Source organism: Numida meleagris, chromosome 2 (genome assembly GCF_002078875.1).
Source record: "Numida meleagris isolate 19003 breed g44 Domestic line chromosome 2, NumMel1.0, whole genome shotgun sequence".
Taxonomy (NCBI): Eukaryota; Metazoa; Chordata; class Aves; order Galliformes; family Numididae; genus Numida; species Numida meleagris.
This window is the reverse complement of record NC_034410.1, coordinates 2,809,093-2,826,564: the sequence shown is the minus strand read 5'-3', so window position 1 is coordinate 2,826,564 and position 17,472 is coordinate 2,809,093. Positions and strand designations below refer to the sequence as shown.

General features: G+C 45.1%; 1 protein-coding gene across 1 annotated transcript in view; it reads right to left on the bottom strand.

The window, feature by feature from the left end:
* Nucleotides 1-17,472, bottom strand: part of PTH1R (parathyroid hormone 1 receptor) — a 114,192-nt gene that overhangs the window by 23,796 nt on the left and 72,924 nt on the right. The window contains exons 5-7 of the mRNA XM_021387552.1: nucleotides 8,686-8,780; nucleotides 5,755-5,941; nucleotides 2,760-2,913 (exon numbers count right to left, since the gene is read on the bottom strand). Of these exons, the coding sequence (XP_021243227.1) occupies nucleotides 2,760-2,913; nucleotides 5,755-5,941; nucleotides 8,686-8,780 (436 nt within the window). The remainder of the gene's footprint in view (nucleotides 1-2,759; nucleotides 2,914-5,754; nucleotides 5,942-8,685; nucleotides 8,781-17,472) is intronic.

Below are 17,472 nucleotides of genomic sequence, written 5' to 3'. Positions count from 1 at the left end.
GGTTGGGGTTGGACTTGGTAATCTTAGAGGTCTTTTCCAACCTTAACAATTCTGTTATTCTATGGTCATGAGTTTTTGGACCAGAGTACCTCTAAGAACAGCCCATGGATCTGTTGGTCTTGTTCAGGTCTCCCTGCAACACTCACTTGCACTGTAGCTGAAAGCCAATGCCGTCCAGCCGGAGGAATTAACGTGGTGTGAAGGAAAAATGCCAGCGGAGTCAGCTTGGGCTTTCTGGCTATTGGTCATGCTTCTTAGACTTCCTTCATAAAACAGCTGCATGGAACTTGAAGACTGCTGGGGAATTTATTGTTGCCCATAATACCATTATTTATTTATTTTTGTTGGGTGCTGGCAAGAAACACATTCCTTTCTGCCATTGGTGCCTCCTTTGCAACTGCACGAAGGGAGCCGTGCTCCTTTGTGCCAGCGAGGATGTGAACTGAAAAGACCCTACTAAAGCCTTTGGGTCTGGCATCACAGACCAACTATACGTTCTGGTTTCCGCTGTAGACTGGAAATAAGCTGTTGTAGGGCAATCTTTTCATCCCCTCACCTTGGAAATTTCCAAGCAGGATAAATCCTCCCTTGTTTATTGTTGCACAAGCAAATAAAATAAAATAAAAATAAAATCCCAGTTTTGGGGCAAATGTCTTTTCTATACCTATGTGGAATGTCATAATTATTTATCGCTGATTCCTTGTCCTTCACTGCTGTGGTATGGGCAGGATCCAGTGCCCGCTGCAGGGAACTGGAGTTTTTCCACTGACTCCAGTGGCTCTTGGATTGGGTTGCCCTTTCCAGTGCCCAAAAGCTATCAAAGCAATACGTCTGTGCGGGTGTGTGTGTGTACATTATCATGCTAATCAAAACAAAGCAAAAACAAATGCAACGGGAGGGATCCTATGTTCTCATTCCAGAGGAATTTAAATGAAGCAACCTCAACCTTTTGGAAGCACACAGATGATTGGTGTTGTGACAGGTGTGACTTCAGCTTTGTGGTCGCTCTGATAAAATGATTATACTCTGGCAGTGGCTGGAAGAATTAATGAGAGGAACCCATGCCTGTTAGGCTGTTTTCCTTTGGCTGCGTTATGAGCAGCATCAAGTTGGTTTTTCTTGTTAAACATATGGCATTATTTTTCAGCTGCTTCCCTGTCTTCCAGAATTTGCTCTGGGGAATTGCTTCTCCAAGTCTTCTCTGTACTGCGCAGCGATGTTTTCTGAGAAGTGATTTTTATGTAGCTTGAAGGTTTGGAAGAGGATGCGGGGTTTTGTTTGTTTGTTTGTTTTGTCTTAAAAAAGAGTATTCTCTGTCTCAGAGCAGATGAGGTAAGAAATGCCCTGTCTCCCAAATCTCTCTATTTATTAACTTCCCCACCAGCCTACAGACTGGATAGGACTCAGCTTTGTCCAAGAGATGGATGCCCACTCTGGACTGACATTATGCCTCCCATCTTTATTATGAGGCAGCACTGGTCGTTTCTGGCCTACAAATAAGAGGTTAGCAAGGAGCTTTTGGGGAAGGAGAAAGGCTGGTGAATCACTTGCATGTTCATAGAATCGTTTGAGTTGGAAGGGACCTTTAAAGGTTATCTAGTCCAACTCACAAAGCAAAAAAGTGCCATTCTCCCTAAACTCAGATTTGCACCACCATCTGGCTTGCTTGGAGCTTCGCTGTTATATATGGTGCCAAAACGAAATAGCATCCTGCCTTTCATTTCCTGGAGCCCTTTCTAATATTTCTCCATGTAATATACCTACCATTTCTTCCTACGTTCTCAGGCTGTGGATACCTATGCCTCGGTTTGCCCACATTTTTAGGTATGCCACAGTTCATTCAGCACTCAAAAGTTTGGATTTTCTTCTGGAAGAAGTCATGCCCTGGCATGGGCATGGTGTAGCACACACACTTCTCTTGTCCTAGAATGTAGTCAGGATGTGGCCAGGCGCATTTTGGAGCCTGAAGTTGGGAAGTAGCCCTGGGCCATTTAGTTTAGAGGTAACTATGGGTATCTCTGAGGAGGTTTTTCCTGCCGTAAGCTCCATGGTAGACTCACACCCCATCATTTGTAGCTATGTCCATCAGGATCATCTAATATGTTTCCTGTTCTCCCTTCCAGCCCACATGCTTCAGAAAATGGTGGGCAGTGTTTTTATTGTCCTCAGCCTACCCACACCTCGTAACTCTTTGCAAGCTAAAGCTTATGCCAGAAGTGAACAAAAAGCACATTTTCATCTGAAATGCCTGTGCCCCACAATGCCTTCCACTAACGAGCACCCCCCCTGCACCCACATCCCACCCCTTTCTCCTTACTCCATGAAAAGACGCCTGGGTTGAAAGAAAAAAGGAAAAAAAGGGTTTCCCCACAAATTGCAGGCTTCCACTGGTGTTCCAGCATACGCAAATCCTCAGGAGCTTTTTACAGCCTCTGAGATCAGAGGTAGGAAACTGGAGCTGGGCTCTGCTGCTGGGAGCAGATGCTCACAGCTTCATGCAACTTTCCAGCCTCTCCAGCTCAATGCTGTTTTCTCAGCGGGAGGCACTTGGCAGAGCCTGGGATAACTCAGGGAGTGCACTAAAAGCAGCTCACATGCATACATTTGTTGCCCTGGAAAGACAGTAAGATGCCTCCAAGACCTGAGTGATCCTTCCAGAGATTGTGGAAGTACCACTGTGTGAATACCACAATTTAGAAGTGATAAAAGACTCATGACAGAGCTCACATGCCCTTGCAAGAGCCACCATCTCTACTTACCCCAGCCAAATAACGTGAATCCCCAAAGATACTTCTTCTCTGAGAAAAATGCCATGAAGATGAGGCTGTGGAGATAGAGCCCTTCCACCAGAATCCAGTAGTAATTGGTTGCCAGGAAGTAGAGGAAGAAGGTAACCGCTACTTTACAACCCACCTGCAACGACCACAGAAAGATGGGGTTATGCTAGAGACATGGTGTGAAATTCTGGTTCTACATAGATCCATATTTGTCAAGATGGGCTGAGAAGCAAGGAGAAAGGAAGAAATAAATCAGAACATTCTCTAGCAGAGTTTTTACTAGGGGGTAGGGCATAAGCGCAGGAAGAGATGAACAACTGAGAAGAAAGTTTCTCTTCAGCCTGACACCATGTCCTCAATATGCAGTCCTCAAGAAGCATCTAGATGGCACTCTCAGACGTATGGTCTGATTTTTGGGTAGTCCTGTGTGTAGCCAGGAACTGGACTCAATGATCCTCATGCATCCCTTCCAACTTGGGATATTCAATGATTCTATGATTCTAGGTCAGCAGGGAGGTGTAGAAGGGCTGGGATACATGCGGGTGGATAGTGAACTGACACTCTTCCCCAAACCCAGAGATTAGAGGCTCACCCACTTCCTAAAATTTCTATGCTTTATCCTTTTCCTATGACTCTTGGCCAGGTTAACGAAAGGACTGTGGCCAAGTCACCTTGGGCTGGGTGAGCTGGTGCAAGTCACCACACCTGGGCCCACCATTACCTGGAAGTGTGACTCCCTCCAGAACCCATGGAGGGATTTCACCCCAAATATCAAGGCATTTTCTGCACAGATCTGAATTACAAGGTGGGAAACCTAGCAGGTCCCTGATTTTTAATGAGAATGTTAGCTGGCCTCTCACCTCACACTGAACTACAATCCTTTGCTTAAGTGAGAGGAAAACTCTGACTGCAATTCAATGCTCCCCTGCCCTTTTGGCAGTGGGGCAAAACTACCCTTGTTCCAACATTTCTCACTTCAATTAGAGAAAGTCTGCAAAGTGAGGATGCGGCATGTGGTTAACTGGTACAAAGGGACACATAACTCCTTCTCTTGCAAATGTGGGAAAAAGTGAGATGGAACAGAATGAAGATCAATTAAAAAAAAATTCCCATCGAGTCTTAACAATAACTTCTGTAGTCATTAAAAGTCATTATCTACCCACACACAGAGGGTGTCAGACAATAACTGCAAAGCTTCCACTCCTTTGGGAAGTTTCCCTTTGGAAATAAAATAAATGTATTGATTGTTGCCTTCATCACTTGTTTGCCTCTCAATTCACCAGAATGGAAAATGCTACTGAATTGCTAATATCCCTAATAACTATTCCAGCCCAAGGAGAAACAGAGAACAATGCAGAGAAATATTATACATTCTTTTCACAAAGAGAATGCATTGAAGTGCACTGAGCACTCTGACCAGAGAGTGGTCAAACTAATGAAATGGATTTCTGAAGTGAGAAGAAAACACGCTACAAATTTCCATTTCAGGGGACTCGTGCGCACGCTAGCAAACATTGCAGGTGCTGACTTTGTCATGATCTCTTCAGGTTATCAGCAAGATAACCTGAAGCAATTTGGAGGGAGGCCCCAAAGCTGAGCACAACTGGCCATGTGAGTGTCAAGGGCTCTTTGTCACAGAAGCTTATCTCAGTTGGCTGTTTCCAGAATGAGGTGTGCATCCTAACATGGAGTCAACAGGCACAGCTCCCTGGAGGGGCCTGTGGCATGACAGCTGTCTTTGGAGAAGCAGTCAGTGCCGACTGCCATGGAACAACTGCTGTGATTACTGCCACTGAACAAACACCAGACAATAGGGCTGTTTGTAGCCAGGTCTCTGGTAGCAGCATGGGCTGTGAAACACACTTACGAAGCCAAATGGATACACAGGATAAAAACTAGTGTTGTGAGCAGCGATGTCCCATTGATGGAGATGCTCTCCTAGTGTGTTTGAGCTAGCTCCAATTTCTTTTTAATTATTTTTGTGCATTGAAGTTAACATTTGATGTTAATAAAAATCTCCCCCGTCTCTGTAGCATCCAGCAGTTTGTGGATAGCAAGGATCAGTCATGGGAGATCTATGGTGAGACCAGAGACGAGGGGAGCAGGCAGCTTCAGCAGGTGGGGACAGTGCTGAAATCTGAGGACAGGCTTCATCCCAACAACCACATGGACAATGCAGATGTCTCCATCTGAGCCTTCTGTACAGGAAAGATACACAAGTACTTCCAGAGTCAAGTTCACCTGACCTCACTTAAATTTTTACTATGGGATGTGATGAATCGTGCTCTTTATTGTTTGTGTTGATATGATTTCCTTTGACCACAGAGGGAACCTGAGGTGACAAGAGTGAATGAAGATGTGTCATTTGCAGACGACTGCTTTTATGCAGATGAATCCTAACCTTTCTCTTGAGATCGTGGGCAAACCCTCCACTGACTCTTCTAAAAATTCTTTTATCGGAGATGGAAGGGATAAGTAGTAACAGGATCAACCAGTTGTGGTTAGATGGAGGTGACTGACTACTACTGACTTTCTTCCTCACAAGATATCTCCACTCCAGCCCTGGAATTAGGGTCAAAAGTCTTCCAAGGCACCCAGAATCATAGAATAATTCGTGTTGGAAGGGACCCTTAAAGGCTGTCTGGTCCAGTTCCCCTGCAGTGCACAGGGACATCTACAGCTCCATCAGGTGCTCAAAGCCCCTTCCAGCCTGACCTTGGGTGTCTCCAGGGACAGGGCATCCACCGTCTCTCTGGGCAACCTGTGCTATGCCCTGGGTGTTAGTTTGATGGTACAGATGTTACAGCACATTACAGCACAGTATTGCCTCTATGGTTTGTACTCAGAGGAGCTCCAAGTGGAAAATGAGCCAAATACCCACTGCAGTAAAAATAAGTGATGGTCCCACACCTTGCTGAAAGGGGTGAGGCACTGGGCAGAAAGGACAGAGGTATGAGGCTGCTCTGGTGATACTCACAAACTGTGACTTATCTGCTGGAGGTGCTTCAGTAATGGATTTCAGGTCTTCCTCAGAGATCCTCTCCATCTCCTCCAAAGCTGACCCGGAGTACAAGACCGCATCCTTCACGAAGATGCTCACGGCTCTCAACATGAAGGAGACAAACAGGTGCATGTGGATGTAGTTTCTAGTGCAGTGCAAACGCCTGGCATGGAGGAAAGAGAAGAGTTGGAGTAGATTAGCCTATGTGTTGGACAGATTGAGGATCACCTCTGCTTCTTGAGAGCCCCATACCACTGACTTTGCATTAGGACACCACGGTACCTATACTCATCTCATAGAATCATACAATGGTTGGTTTGGAAGGGACGTTAAAGCCCATCCAGTTCCATCCCCCTGCTATGGGCTGGTTGCTCCCCACCAGATCAGGCTGCCCAGGGCCCCATCCAAACCAGCCATGCACACCTCCAGGGATGGGGCAAAGCTCTTGTTTCTCACTAGGAACTTTTGGCAAGAAACAAAGATGCATTTTGCTTGTATTGGGCCCAGGTGGTGAGGATGCATGCAGTAGGCTGCGTGCTGTGAGTCTACAGCTAGAGGATGCAGTGAGCCAACATCAGTTGTGTAGTGTGCAGGGCATGAGCATCCTTGTGTGCAGCGTGTGCACAGTGTTCCAGTGCATGTGCCATAAGTGTGCATCAGACACGTAGCTGTTTTCCCAGATGTACAGGCAGCAGGCAGGATACGTGCACAGCTCTCACTGATACTAAAGCATGTATCTCTGTCCCTCTCACAGGAGGCTCCTCCAAGAACTCCACTCCTCTCATAGAGTTAAATCTGCACATAAAGACTCCACACTTACCTATCTGCATTTTGTGTGGAGGAAATGGGCTACAAATACTACAGAGCTTGTGGACAATAAAAACCTTGCAGACTTTCTTGTAGCGTGGACTGCTTTTTTTTTTTTGTGCCCATGCCAAATTCCATCCTGGGATTAGCATCTATGTTGTGCTGGGCTGTTTCCTCTGATTGCCATTGGAGACACTATCCACTGGTTGGACACGCTGAACAGTTTTGGGGCTCCACCCCAGCAATGGCTGCATTGCAGCTGCAGGTGAACAATCCCACAAATGCTGATTGTAAAGCGCTTTAAGATCCTTTTGGGGGAAAAGCTGGATGGTAAGAAGTGAATTGGACACAGATCCGTAAAGTGTGTTTTAGAAACAGTGATCTTGCCTTTAGGGAGAAGAGTGAGCACAAATCGGTGAATGGATTCATACCCTCTTAAATCCCCAGCTCTAACATCAGAAACACAAATATGATTGCACAAATAAAATACATGTTATTTTCTCTTTTGGGAGAGCTTGTCACAGTAATAACAGTTATCTCCTGTACTATTATAGTCCAAATTAAGCCAAGTGGAATTGTTGAGGTATAAATGCTGATGGGCTTTGCTCCCTGCATTTGAAATGTAGTCAGTGAAACTCTGGATTATATCTTAACTGGAATAAAGTCTGGTTTGGCCTCTGCTCTGATCCTTGGGGCAAAGATTCTCCACCTGTCTAGTTTGGGCTGGGAGGTGACAAAGTGATGCCTCTTGAAGCTAGGAGCACTCATGCATACATGGACATTAAATTTTTTATTTTTCTTGCCAGCGCTGTACAGAAAATGGAAAAAGAGAAAAAGTTGAGAGGGCAGGAGGTTGGTGGCCTTAGTGGGGTATGGCCGGGTTTTGGGATCATGCCTCCAGGAGGAGTCTGCAGCCCCCTCTACCTTGTGCATTTCACAGACTCAGGCATTGGGATGCTCTGCTATCCGAGCCAACCCTTCTAGTCTCCTTTTGCTCACTACAGAGAGGTCTGAGCATGCACAGAGCCAAAGGGCACACATTTTATACCTGGTGGTATGTCCCTGGGGTTTAGCCTATGCTCACACAATGTTAGCTGCCAGGTTCATCTGCCGACACCACGTGGCTGTTTGCTGCATGGAGAATTTCCCTTTGCAGCTGCTGTCTGGGTCCTGCTGTCTGCTATGAGAAGTGACTGCCAGCAGCCAAAGGGAGGAAAATGTGGGGCTTGTGGCACTGGGCTCTAGGGGTCAGGGCCCTGCTCATCGGATATGAGTGCCCAAAGGACAAATTTTTGCTGTGAACCATAGATTCACAGAATCATAGAATAGTTTGGGTTGGAAGGAACCTCAAAGATCATCCAGTTCCAACCTCCTGCTATAGGCAGGGTTGCCAGCCATTAAATCAGGCACCAGATCAGGTTGCCCAGGGCCCCATCCAGCCAGGGATGGGGCATCCAAAAGTCTCTGTTAGTGAGACTTTTCATCCCACCTCTAGTCATGATGACAGCAAAAATCATGCAAAAGCCAGCTTAATGGGCTGGATGGTGCAGGTTCAAAACAGTATGTAGGGACTTACATCCCCTGGACAGTGGAGAGGGCAGGCAGAAGAGCGAGTGGTCATTTCTAGCTCCCTAGGTACAGGAGCAGAATGGGGAGACTGGAGGACTGTCCAAGACTTTTATGTGGCCAGGATTCCCTTCAACTGGTCCCTCCTTTAATAATGTTTGGGTTCAGAGTGGCATTTCCCTTATGAAACCTTAGCCACCTAAAAATTACCCACCTAACTCTAGGGATATTTAGGAACAGAAAACTTCATGGTGTTCCAAGTGAGGCAAGTCTCTTCCTGGAGGTGTTTCCCTTTCCTTTTGTTATAAAGCTGATCTAGAAAAGTCCATTGCAGACAAGGGGAATAAGTTCAAATATCCCTCCCCTCATCCCCCAGAAGTTTGCCCTAAGTGGGACTAACACAGCCCAAAGCAGAGTTGCAACCCTTTGTGACTTGCTGAAGAAGCACATGCCATCCCAGTTTTATCCTTTAGGAAAGCCCAAGGCTTTTCTAGTCCAGCGACAACTCGCTTAGGTAAAAACAGAGCCGCCTACCTGAAGTATCCCAGGATAAGGACAGCAACTGTGAGGGATCCCAGAGAGATGGAGTATCCAACAGTATAAATCAAATAGAGGCGATCAAAGACCTCCTGCAGTACAAATGATGGAAAAAATAGCGTCACATTAGAACGCGTCCTCCTGTATGATAACACATCCACTGTAGCAGTACAGAGATTCAGGCTATTGTACCTGTTGGGGTGCAGATCTCTGGGCTTGGGAAACCTTGGGCAATCACACTTGATGTCATCTTTTGGACATTAGAGCAGCTTGGAAAGTGGAATTTCTCTTTCCTAATGGCTGGGAGGAGCTGTGATTTTTGCAATGGAATAGTGATGAAGGTGGGAGTTTTGCAGCATTTTCATCCCAAAGGAACCCAAAGCGCCTTACAAACTCTCAGCCAAATCCAGAGATCACTTGGCAATTTTTGCCCAGATAAAATGCCCACTGACCTAGGATTTTTTGCTGAAACAGCAAAATTTAGCTGTAGGGCTGTGCCATACTATTGCTGACTGACTGATGGCCAGGCTGGTGGAGTGTCAGCTTACCATGGAAAACATGGGGAGGGCATATTTTGGCTCAGGGGTGTGAGAAGAAATCAATTCCATTTGTATTTTTTTGTTGTTTTTAATCTAAAGCACCCTATGACTATGGTTATCCAATGCAGACGCAACTTCAGCTTGCCAAAATCCCATTGGAAATGGTCCTGTTCACAGGAGAACTCATAGCCATTAATTCTGCAGTGTTAGCTGCCTTGGCCCTTTATGTTTTAGAGTTAGGCCTAGAAACCCTCAGCTTTTCATTAGGTTTTGAGATGTTTTTCTTTATTCTGTAGCTGGGGCACGTGTCTTAGCATGAGGATTATTTAACATATCTGCCTGAAAAGGGTTAAAGTGCTTGCCCCCATCCTGGCTTGTACTGCCTTTCATCATCTGAACTCAGAAATAAACTTCGAAGAAACCGACCAATTCAGCATCTTTCTCCTCACTCCCTCCTCCTCCAACCCCCGCCTTTCCCTCACCCCACCCGCTGGGCTGCAATAACATTCGTAACACTGGGTTCTGAATGACAGCTCTGATTTTGATTTGAGGCTAGCAGTGCTGTCCTGGAATGCAAAACCTCAGCCCTATTACATCAGAATCCCCAGATATGTGAATGTTTCTTTGCGGTTTCCATTGGTAGAGTGGTGTGCTTGCCAATATTAATCTAGTGTGGATGTGTGCACATGTATATATGTATATGTGGGGACAGTAGGCACTAAAAAGTGAATATGAGCAGGCTAAAGAGTTTTAGGAAAAAAAAAATATTATAATAACTTGTTCCCTTCAAGGCCTGGTGCACTTTTCCAGCTACCAAACTGGGGTCTTCTTTGAACTGGAAAACATTTGCCTCCATGGTGAAAGTTAAAAAAAAAAAACCCTTACTCCAAGTTTTGGATTCTTGGTCATTTGGAAATTCTGAGGTGTTACTACGCCCAGCTGAACAAAAGCATCCTTGAGCCCCATTCAGAAATTCAACCGGAAAGATCCACGTTCCTATCGGACAACGGCACCATTGTAGCAGCAATGTCCTTGGGAAGGGCTTGCTGATTGGCTGGCAGAACATTTTCGGAGGCTGTGGTTAATTCCTCTGATTAACCACAGGGCCTCTTTTTGAAAGGATGTCGAGTCAGAACTGCCAAGACATACACATGCGTGCATGCATGCACGCTGCTCTGCCTGCTTGCAGACGTAGGTGCTGCACATCTCACCCAGGGTCACAACAGGGATCCTCCAGGGAAGGCTGATCTTTGGATGGGGTGTTTAGGTCCTTGGGGAAAGCCTCAGAAGGTTTCCCAAAATGCTGAGATTGACCTTTGAGAGGGCAGCTCCTGCTTACTAGTTTCCAGGAGTGCTTGTCCTTGGGAATGGAGACCTGGATTTACCCAGGGGGAAAAAAAGGGCAATTCCAGGTCTCACTCATCTCCTTGCTCAAGGGAGGTCCCAGCTGTGGAAACTGAAATGCTGAATCAGGAAAGGTCCTCCAGGTAACAAAACATTGAGTCATCTGCCAGCTGAAACAACCACCTTCATGGTCTGAGAAACCACTTTTTCAAGCTAAGATGAATGGAAGATCAAATAATTCACAGAAGACCACAAAAGTCACGCATGGCCAAGCCAAGGACATTACTTCCATAGGCTCCAGACAGTGTGCTCTCCAGTAGACCATCCTGCTGCAGGAGTTCCACTTGATGTCTCTGGTAAACCTACCCTGAATACACACTGACTGTCACTGTTAATCCACCAATGTGTTGGAAATGGCAACCCAGCCTTCAGAAGTGTGGCCTTGCCACTCTGTTATATGCTGTTTTAAAAGGTGTGACACTTCAACCAATGCCATTTAATTTGACTCCTGCTGTAATCTTTCACTATTTCAACTGTTGATGCATGCACATTGAAAATGGAGAAGCTGGAAAGAAACTAAAGAAACCAGAAGGACACAAAACCCCCCTCAAGATCTGTGATGACGGTGGTTTGGATTATTAACAAAATGTTGTAAAATTCACAATATAATAGCAAGATTAGGGAACATCAGTTTCACAGCTGCTGTCCTTGAACTTCGGTGCCTGCCTACTCCATCCCATATCTTACTGGGATGAGATAGTGTTGGGGGAAGTGTGAGATGGATCTAATCTTCCTCCTTTCTACTTCCCAAATGAATACTTTGAAGGTGTTCTCATTGCTGAGCCGCTCACAGTTGCTCCTAGAGGGATTTGGACAGGATAAAGTGCTCTGCTGTGGCTGAGTTGCCTTTGGCGTTAGTGAAATGACTTCCCATCAAGTCAAGCACCACCCTTCCTCCCTAGGTCATGGTCTGTGGTTCTCTCAGGCACCATACAGCCTATGAGCCCTTCCTTTCCCCCATGCTTTCTCCATGTATTACAAAGCTCCACCAGACCACAGCCATCCATCTTGTATCTCCAGGTGAACTAATCTGTCTGCAGTGAACCAGCCCACCTGCTCCTTCCCTCCCCACCTCACTCCAGCCATAACTCAGCGACCGACGAACCACGAAAGGCATAAGTTCTATTTCAGATGCATTGAGTGCTAGACCTGTAACAAGATCTTCCTTTCTCCCTCCCTGCTGGTATGGTGGGAGACTTCCTCTCTGCTCCCTTTTGCATCTCAGCTTTCCTCCAGCCTGACCTCAAGGTAGGAACTTCACTACAGCCTAATGACTTTGGGAGAAGAGGAAAGAAAACAGGGATGGAGATGGCTTCTATGTGAACTCAGAAAGTGCATGGAAAAAAAAAAACCCAACAACGAAACCAAATAAACGAAACCAAGCCACCACCGGCATCCACAGGCTGCATATGCCCCCTCCCACAAAGGTCTTTGCATTCCCCTCTCCCTGTGGTTTGGAAATCTTCCAGGTGTGTGACCCTCGGAGCAGTTGGCTGTTAGATTTTCATGCAGAGCTCAGGGCTTAACCTGACTCCTAATTTGTCCGCTTCCACCAATGGAGAGGTAATTTGCATTGATCTGAACCCAGAGGAAAACTGTTTTCCTCCACAGAGCTCAGAGCTACATCAGAGAACCAGGCATGGAGCTTTAGGGCCCCATCCATTGCAAAACCATGGCTGTGCATGGCTTGCATTGCAGCCAGTGTAGGACAGTCTCTGTAAAGAATACTTGTGCTCCCTCAACTTTTAGTATGAATACATGGAGTTTCTCATAGTGGATGTGGTCTCCTGGTTTGATTTTAGATAGCTATCGTGTGGGTGGCTCAATCAGTTCTGGCCACCTGAGGTCCAGTGAGCTGGAAGAAAGAGGTATTTTGTGCTGCAATTCATCAAAAAAGCATGCAATTAATCACCAAGTCCATCCACCATGCTCATTCATAGAATCACAGAATCATTACGGTTGTAAAAGACCTCTGAGATCACCAAGTCCAACCCCAACCCATCCCACCTTGCCCACTGATCACATCCCTCAGTGTCACATCTCCACATTCCTTGAACACCTCCAGGGACGGTGACCCCACCACCTCCCTGGCAGCCTGTGCCAGTGCATTACCACTCTTTCTGAGAAGAAATTGTTCCTAATGTCCAACCTGAACCTCCTTTGGCACAATGTGAGGTCATCACCTCTTGTCCTATTATTTGTGTTACCTGGGAGCAGAGGCTGACCCCTACCTCACCACAACCTTCTTTTAGGGAGCTGTAGAGAGCAATAAGGTCAGCCCTGAGACTCCTCGTCTCCAGACAGATAATGGTTCCTATCCATTCAAGTCTCAGATAAGTCTTTGTCAATCTCAGGTCTCAATTCTGTCATCCTTTCATGTGTCCCATCATTTCAGACACATAAATGTCCTATCTGGCTTCAAGCTGCTTTTACAGAAGCAAATGAGTTTCCTGTAACCCCATACTGTATATGCCATCATCATGCAAATGTCTCTCACACTTCAAGACATTTCATTTGACCCCAGACATGAGCATAGCCTATGTTTCAGCTGCTGGACAAAGCCTTCAGGGCTTTGATGTTTGTGTGTCCTGTTTCCTTCCAGTGACGCAGGGAGACACAAGGGTGATTGGCACAGACTGAGAAACCTGAATCTATATCTCTGTGATTGTATGATTTATCACCTTGGTGACTGGTGGCAAGCTACATTCCGAATATCATTTTATTGTGCCTCATATCCAACTTTCTGCTTCCCCCCTCCTAAGTGAGATAACGCAAGACTGCAACATTTCTGCTGCAAAGCTGAAATAGATCCAGTGGTCTTCTGAGGGGTTGGTAGATTGTGCTGAAGGGTGGGATTACTAGTGTGTTAGGACAGAAAAATACGTAAGGACTTCCCAGATCAAGTATCTGCAGACTTTGTGAAAGGTGCTGATTCAGACATTGCTAATGACATGTCTGAAATTAGCAGGGGCAGCATTTTACTGTTCTGAATGATAAGAAATGCCAGGAAGCCTCTGCCACTATCTCTAGACACTGAATTTCTTGTATTTTTATTTATTTATTTGTTTGTTTTTACATTCATTTTTGTTTAATAGAAGATGTCACTTAAAAAGCCTAATGACAGGGAGAAAAAAATATTTGCAAAAAATCACTGTTTTCCAAAGCCTGAAGAAAACCTCTGGGTGGAGCATGATGTTTTGCTACATAATTCTCTTGCCCTCATCCACAGAGCTGTCAGGCACCTCAGCTCCCTAAAATCCCAGTAGGGACTGGGGTAGGAGTCTCATACCAAGACACCTGAATTTAGCTGTGTAAATGTGCCTCCAACTGTGTCAAGGGCCTGTGTTCACCTGATAGGCAACAAAGAAAGGTCTTCAGATTCAGTTACCTACACCTAAGTATTTTTATTTTTATTCCTACACACACTATCACATCTATCCATCTTTTGTGACATGAATGGTCGACACTTTGATGGCATTTCATCTCTGTAATTCAGTACACAATGTATGAACACATTTTATGCCATCAGTTTGAGGTTACATGAAGTTATTGGCTTCTAAAGGGACCCCAGAGAGCTCCAAGAACAAAGGCCAGGCACACAGGATCTTTGGTTAGAACTACGGAGTTTAGATAAAGCAGCCCTGGACCATGCTGTGCCTTTCCTATTGTGTTTGGTATGTGATGGATTCCTGAGGCCTCACTGATTTCTCTGGGAGCAGTGAAACCACCATAATATAAACAAGCAGTAGCAGATGAAGATGGGATTGGTGGGCTGAGGTTAGATCTTATGATGGTCCATCTTGCTGGGTTGGTGGTTTCTAAGCTCAGCTAACCTCCCAAGTTGCTGGCACATATTCCTCTTCCTCATGATTTCAGTACATGTCACATTTACCCTTAAGATCATCCCTGAAAACAGGATGAGTTTGTCTGAATTTTTTCTTTTAAAAAGATGCTTCTGGCTTTAGTGTTATTTTTGGGGAGGTGGAAATGAAGGGAATTTCTGCTTACTGAGCAAAATATGTCATTAATCCTGATAATGTCTTAAAGGGTGAACATAAAAATGGCCATAGGTGATCCTTGGCCATTGGCTGGCTGTGTGAAGGGGAAGGGGTCCATAGTCAAAGTATTACTATGCTTTTCGGAGAGATATTGCCTCAAAAGCTGCATCCTAGTGCCAGAGCCCATCAGATCTTCCCAGCTGTGCCCTAAAGACAAGCTTCGAGAAAAAAGGCCACCCTGAATTCTCTTGTTAGAGGAATCTAAGAAAGCTCCAAGGACAATGACCAGCCTGGGCCAAAGGTCCCTATCTTCTGGAAAAAGTTTCAGAACAGAACAAATCAGAGAATCGTGGAATCACAGAATCACAGGATTGCAGGTGTTGGAACGGACCACTAAAGATCATTGAGTCCAACCCCCCTGCTAAAGCAGGTTTCCTACAGTAGGTTGTACAGGTAGGTGTCCAGATGGGTTTTGATAAATATACCTATACATAAAATGTGTTTGTCCTATTGTTCCTCAGGAACTGAAATCTAGGGAAAAGTGTCAGAACAAAACAAATATCTCTATATAAATACATATGTGTATATATATGTGCCTGTGTTTATATATACTATCCAATGATCCATTGAGTGATTGGTAGCAGTGAATACCCTCTCCTGACGTTCAACAGCCTGTGGCTCAGTGACATGAAACACAGCAGACAGACAAACAGCTGGTGTTTAACCACACCGCCTTCCTCAAAGGGCGAACACTGCCCAATCTGTTCCCCTTCCTTCCCTTGTCTTCCCGTCTCTTTCTAAACACTGAAAAGAAAATAAATGGAACAGAGATGCCAGGCCAGGGTGCTGGGCTGGGGAGACACAGCTCTCAGCCTATCTATTCAGAGGCAGCGAGACTTTCTGGAGAGCAAGAATGCAATTGGAATGGAGGATGTCCATGCATAGCTTTTGGGAAGGGGGTTGTTTCTTGGGAAATAACAAGATTTCTCATGGTCTCTGCTGCACCAGTGAAGGGTTATCGTCAAAGAAGAATATGAGAGTCTGGAAAACAGCCCAAAGAAAACCATCTTATCTTCCCATGGCATGCTACTAGGACACTTTCCCATGAAACTCCTTTCTATGCTCCCCAAACAGTTGCCTTCTACAGATCATGCCTGAGAAATTGTTCTTCATAGCAAGATTTATGCTACCTGCAAAGTATTTGGAAAAACACACTCCAGCAGCTAGCTGCAGCCTACTTGCTGCCCTGGATGAAGAGAGGACATCAATCTTCTGGGCTGACACTCCAGCATCCTTCAGCAGTGCTAATTTTCCCTTAGAAAACAGCCTGAGAGCAATTGCTCACTGGGCAGTTATGAGCTGTTAATTCTCCCGGCTCTGATGGCTTTAGCATAATTTGCTAATTTCAGAAAGTGGTTTCCTTGCTGCTCTGTGTGAAATAATCCCAGCTACATGATTCAGGAAAAGGCAGCAAAAGACACAAACCTTCTTAGGGGCTCTCTGTGTGCTACTTTGGTCAATATTATAATTATCCCATAGTGGCTAAAATGAGAAAGCTACACACCTAAACAAACATACATGGACACATATATATGTATGTGTACACGCACATGGGTGTTTATTTAGGCGTGTGTATCTGTATATACAGCTATCTATAGATATAGACCTATTTCTAGAGATTGCCATGCAGATATATATAGATTGTCCCAGACAGACATTTCTTTCCTAATGCTTTCTGATGCGCAGCTTCTTAACATTTTCTCTGGTGACATCTGCTCAGATGCTGTCCTACTCAGAGCAGCCCATGATCCCCTTCTGGAACGCTGGTGAAATGCAGCTGTTAGTGGTGACGCAAAGATGCTGTGCCCCGGGGGGGAAATAATAATAGCAAACCATCTCTCTCTAAGAGACGACGAGTCTATCTTGCCAAATCCCCTGATTCTCACATCTCTTGGCATATTTACTTCAAGCAAAAATCAAAGGAAGTTTTATTAATACCAGTGCCTCAGAACCATGCTTGGGTGTGAAGATAATAGCCTCCCTTGCTTCTGATAGTCACCATATGACAAGGAAAAAAAGAAGGTTATTCCTTTTTTCTTTTATTTACACAATGCCTTTTGTACTGGAAGGTCCAATAAACACACTTGTCACTAAGGTACAACTACCTCTGGGACAAAACTTGACAATTACATGACAGCACGCAGAATTAGGAGGTGAGTGCAGGGCTGGACAGCAACCTCATGCAAATTACAGGGATAATAATAATAATGATGATGAATAAAATCTGTTGTTGAAAAGCATGTGGTAATCAAGATGCAATTCCAAAGCTGGGGGAAGCTTTCATTATTTCTAATGTTCTTTGGCCTGGACAGGCATCGCTTAGGCAATACTGAATTATCCATTTAATCTCAACAACGAAGATGGGCTAATTTGTCTCATCATTAAATATCATTAAATTCAATTCTGTGTATCTAGAACAGAAAAGTAATTGCAAAAGATGACTGAACCTTGTATACAGAATAATGAGGATAATAAACTCCTTGGGAGGGTTTAATTAAAACAGCTCATAAAAGGTGTCATGAGGAGAAGTAATTTTTCAAGTAGGGGGAGAGCAAAGAACACAAATGCAGTCTTCTGCAACTTGGCACCTCATCTAATGTCTGTTAGGACACACTGCCCAAATGCATTTGTGAAATGACCACTTCTGCACTGAGGGGACACAAGGACAAATACAAGAAACTCCAGTAGACACAAGGACAATAGACTTTGCTTTCAGCATTTTCTTCTGCCAGCCTGGGGGTGGGAGGTCTCTGTTTCTTCCTTGTGATGATCACAAATGTACA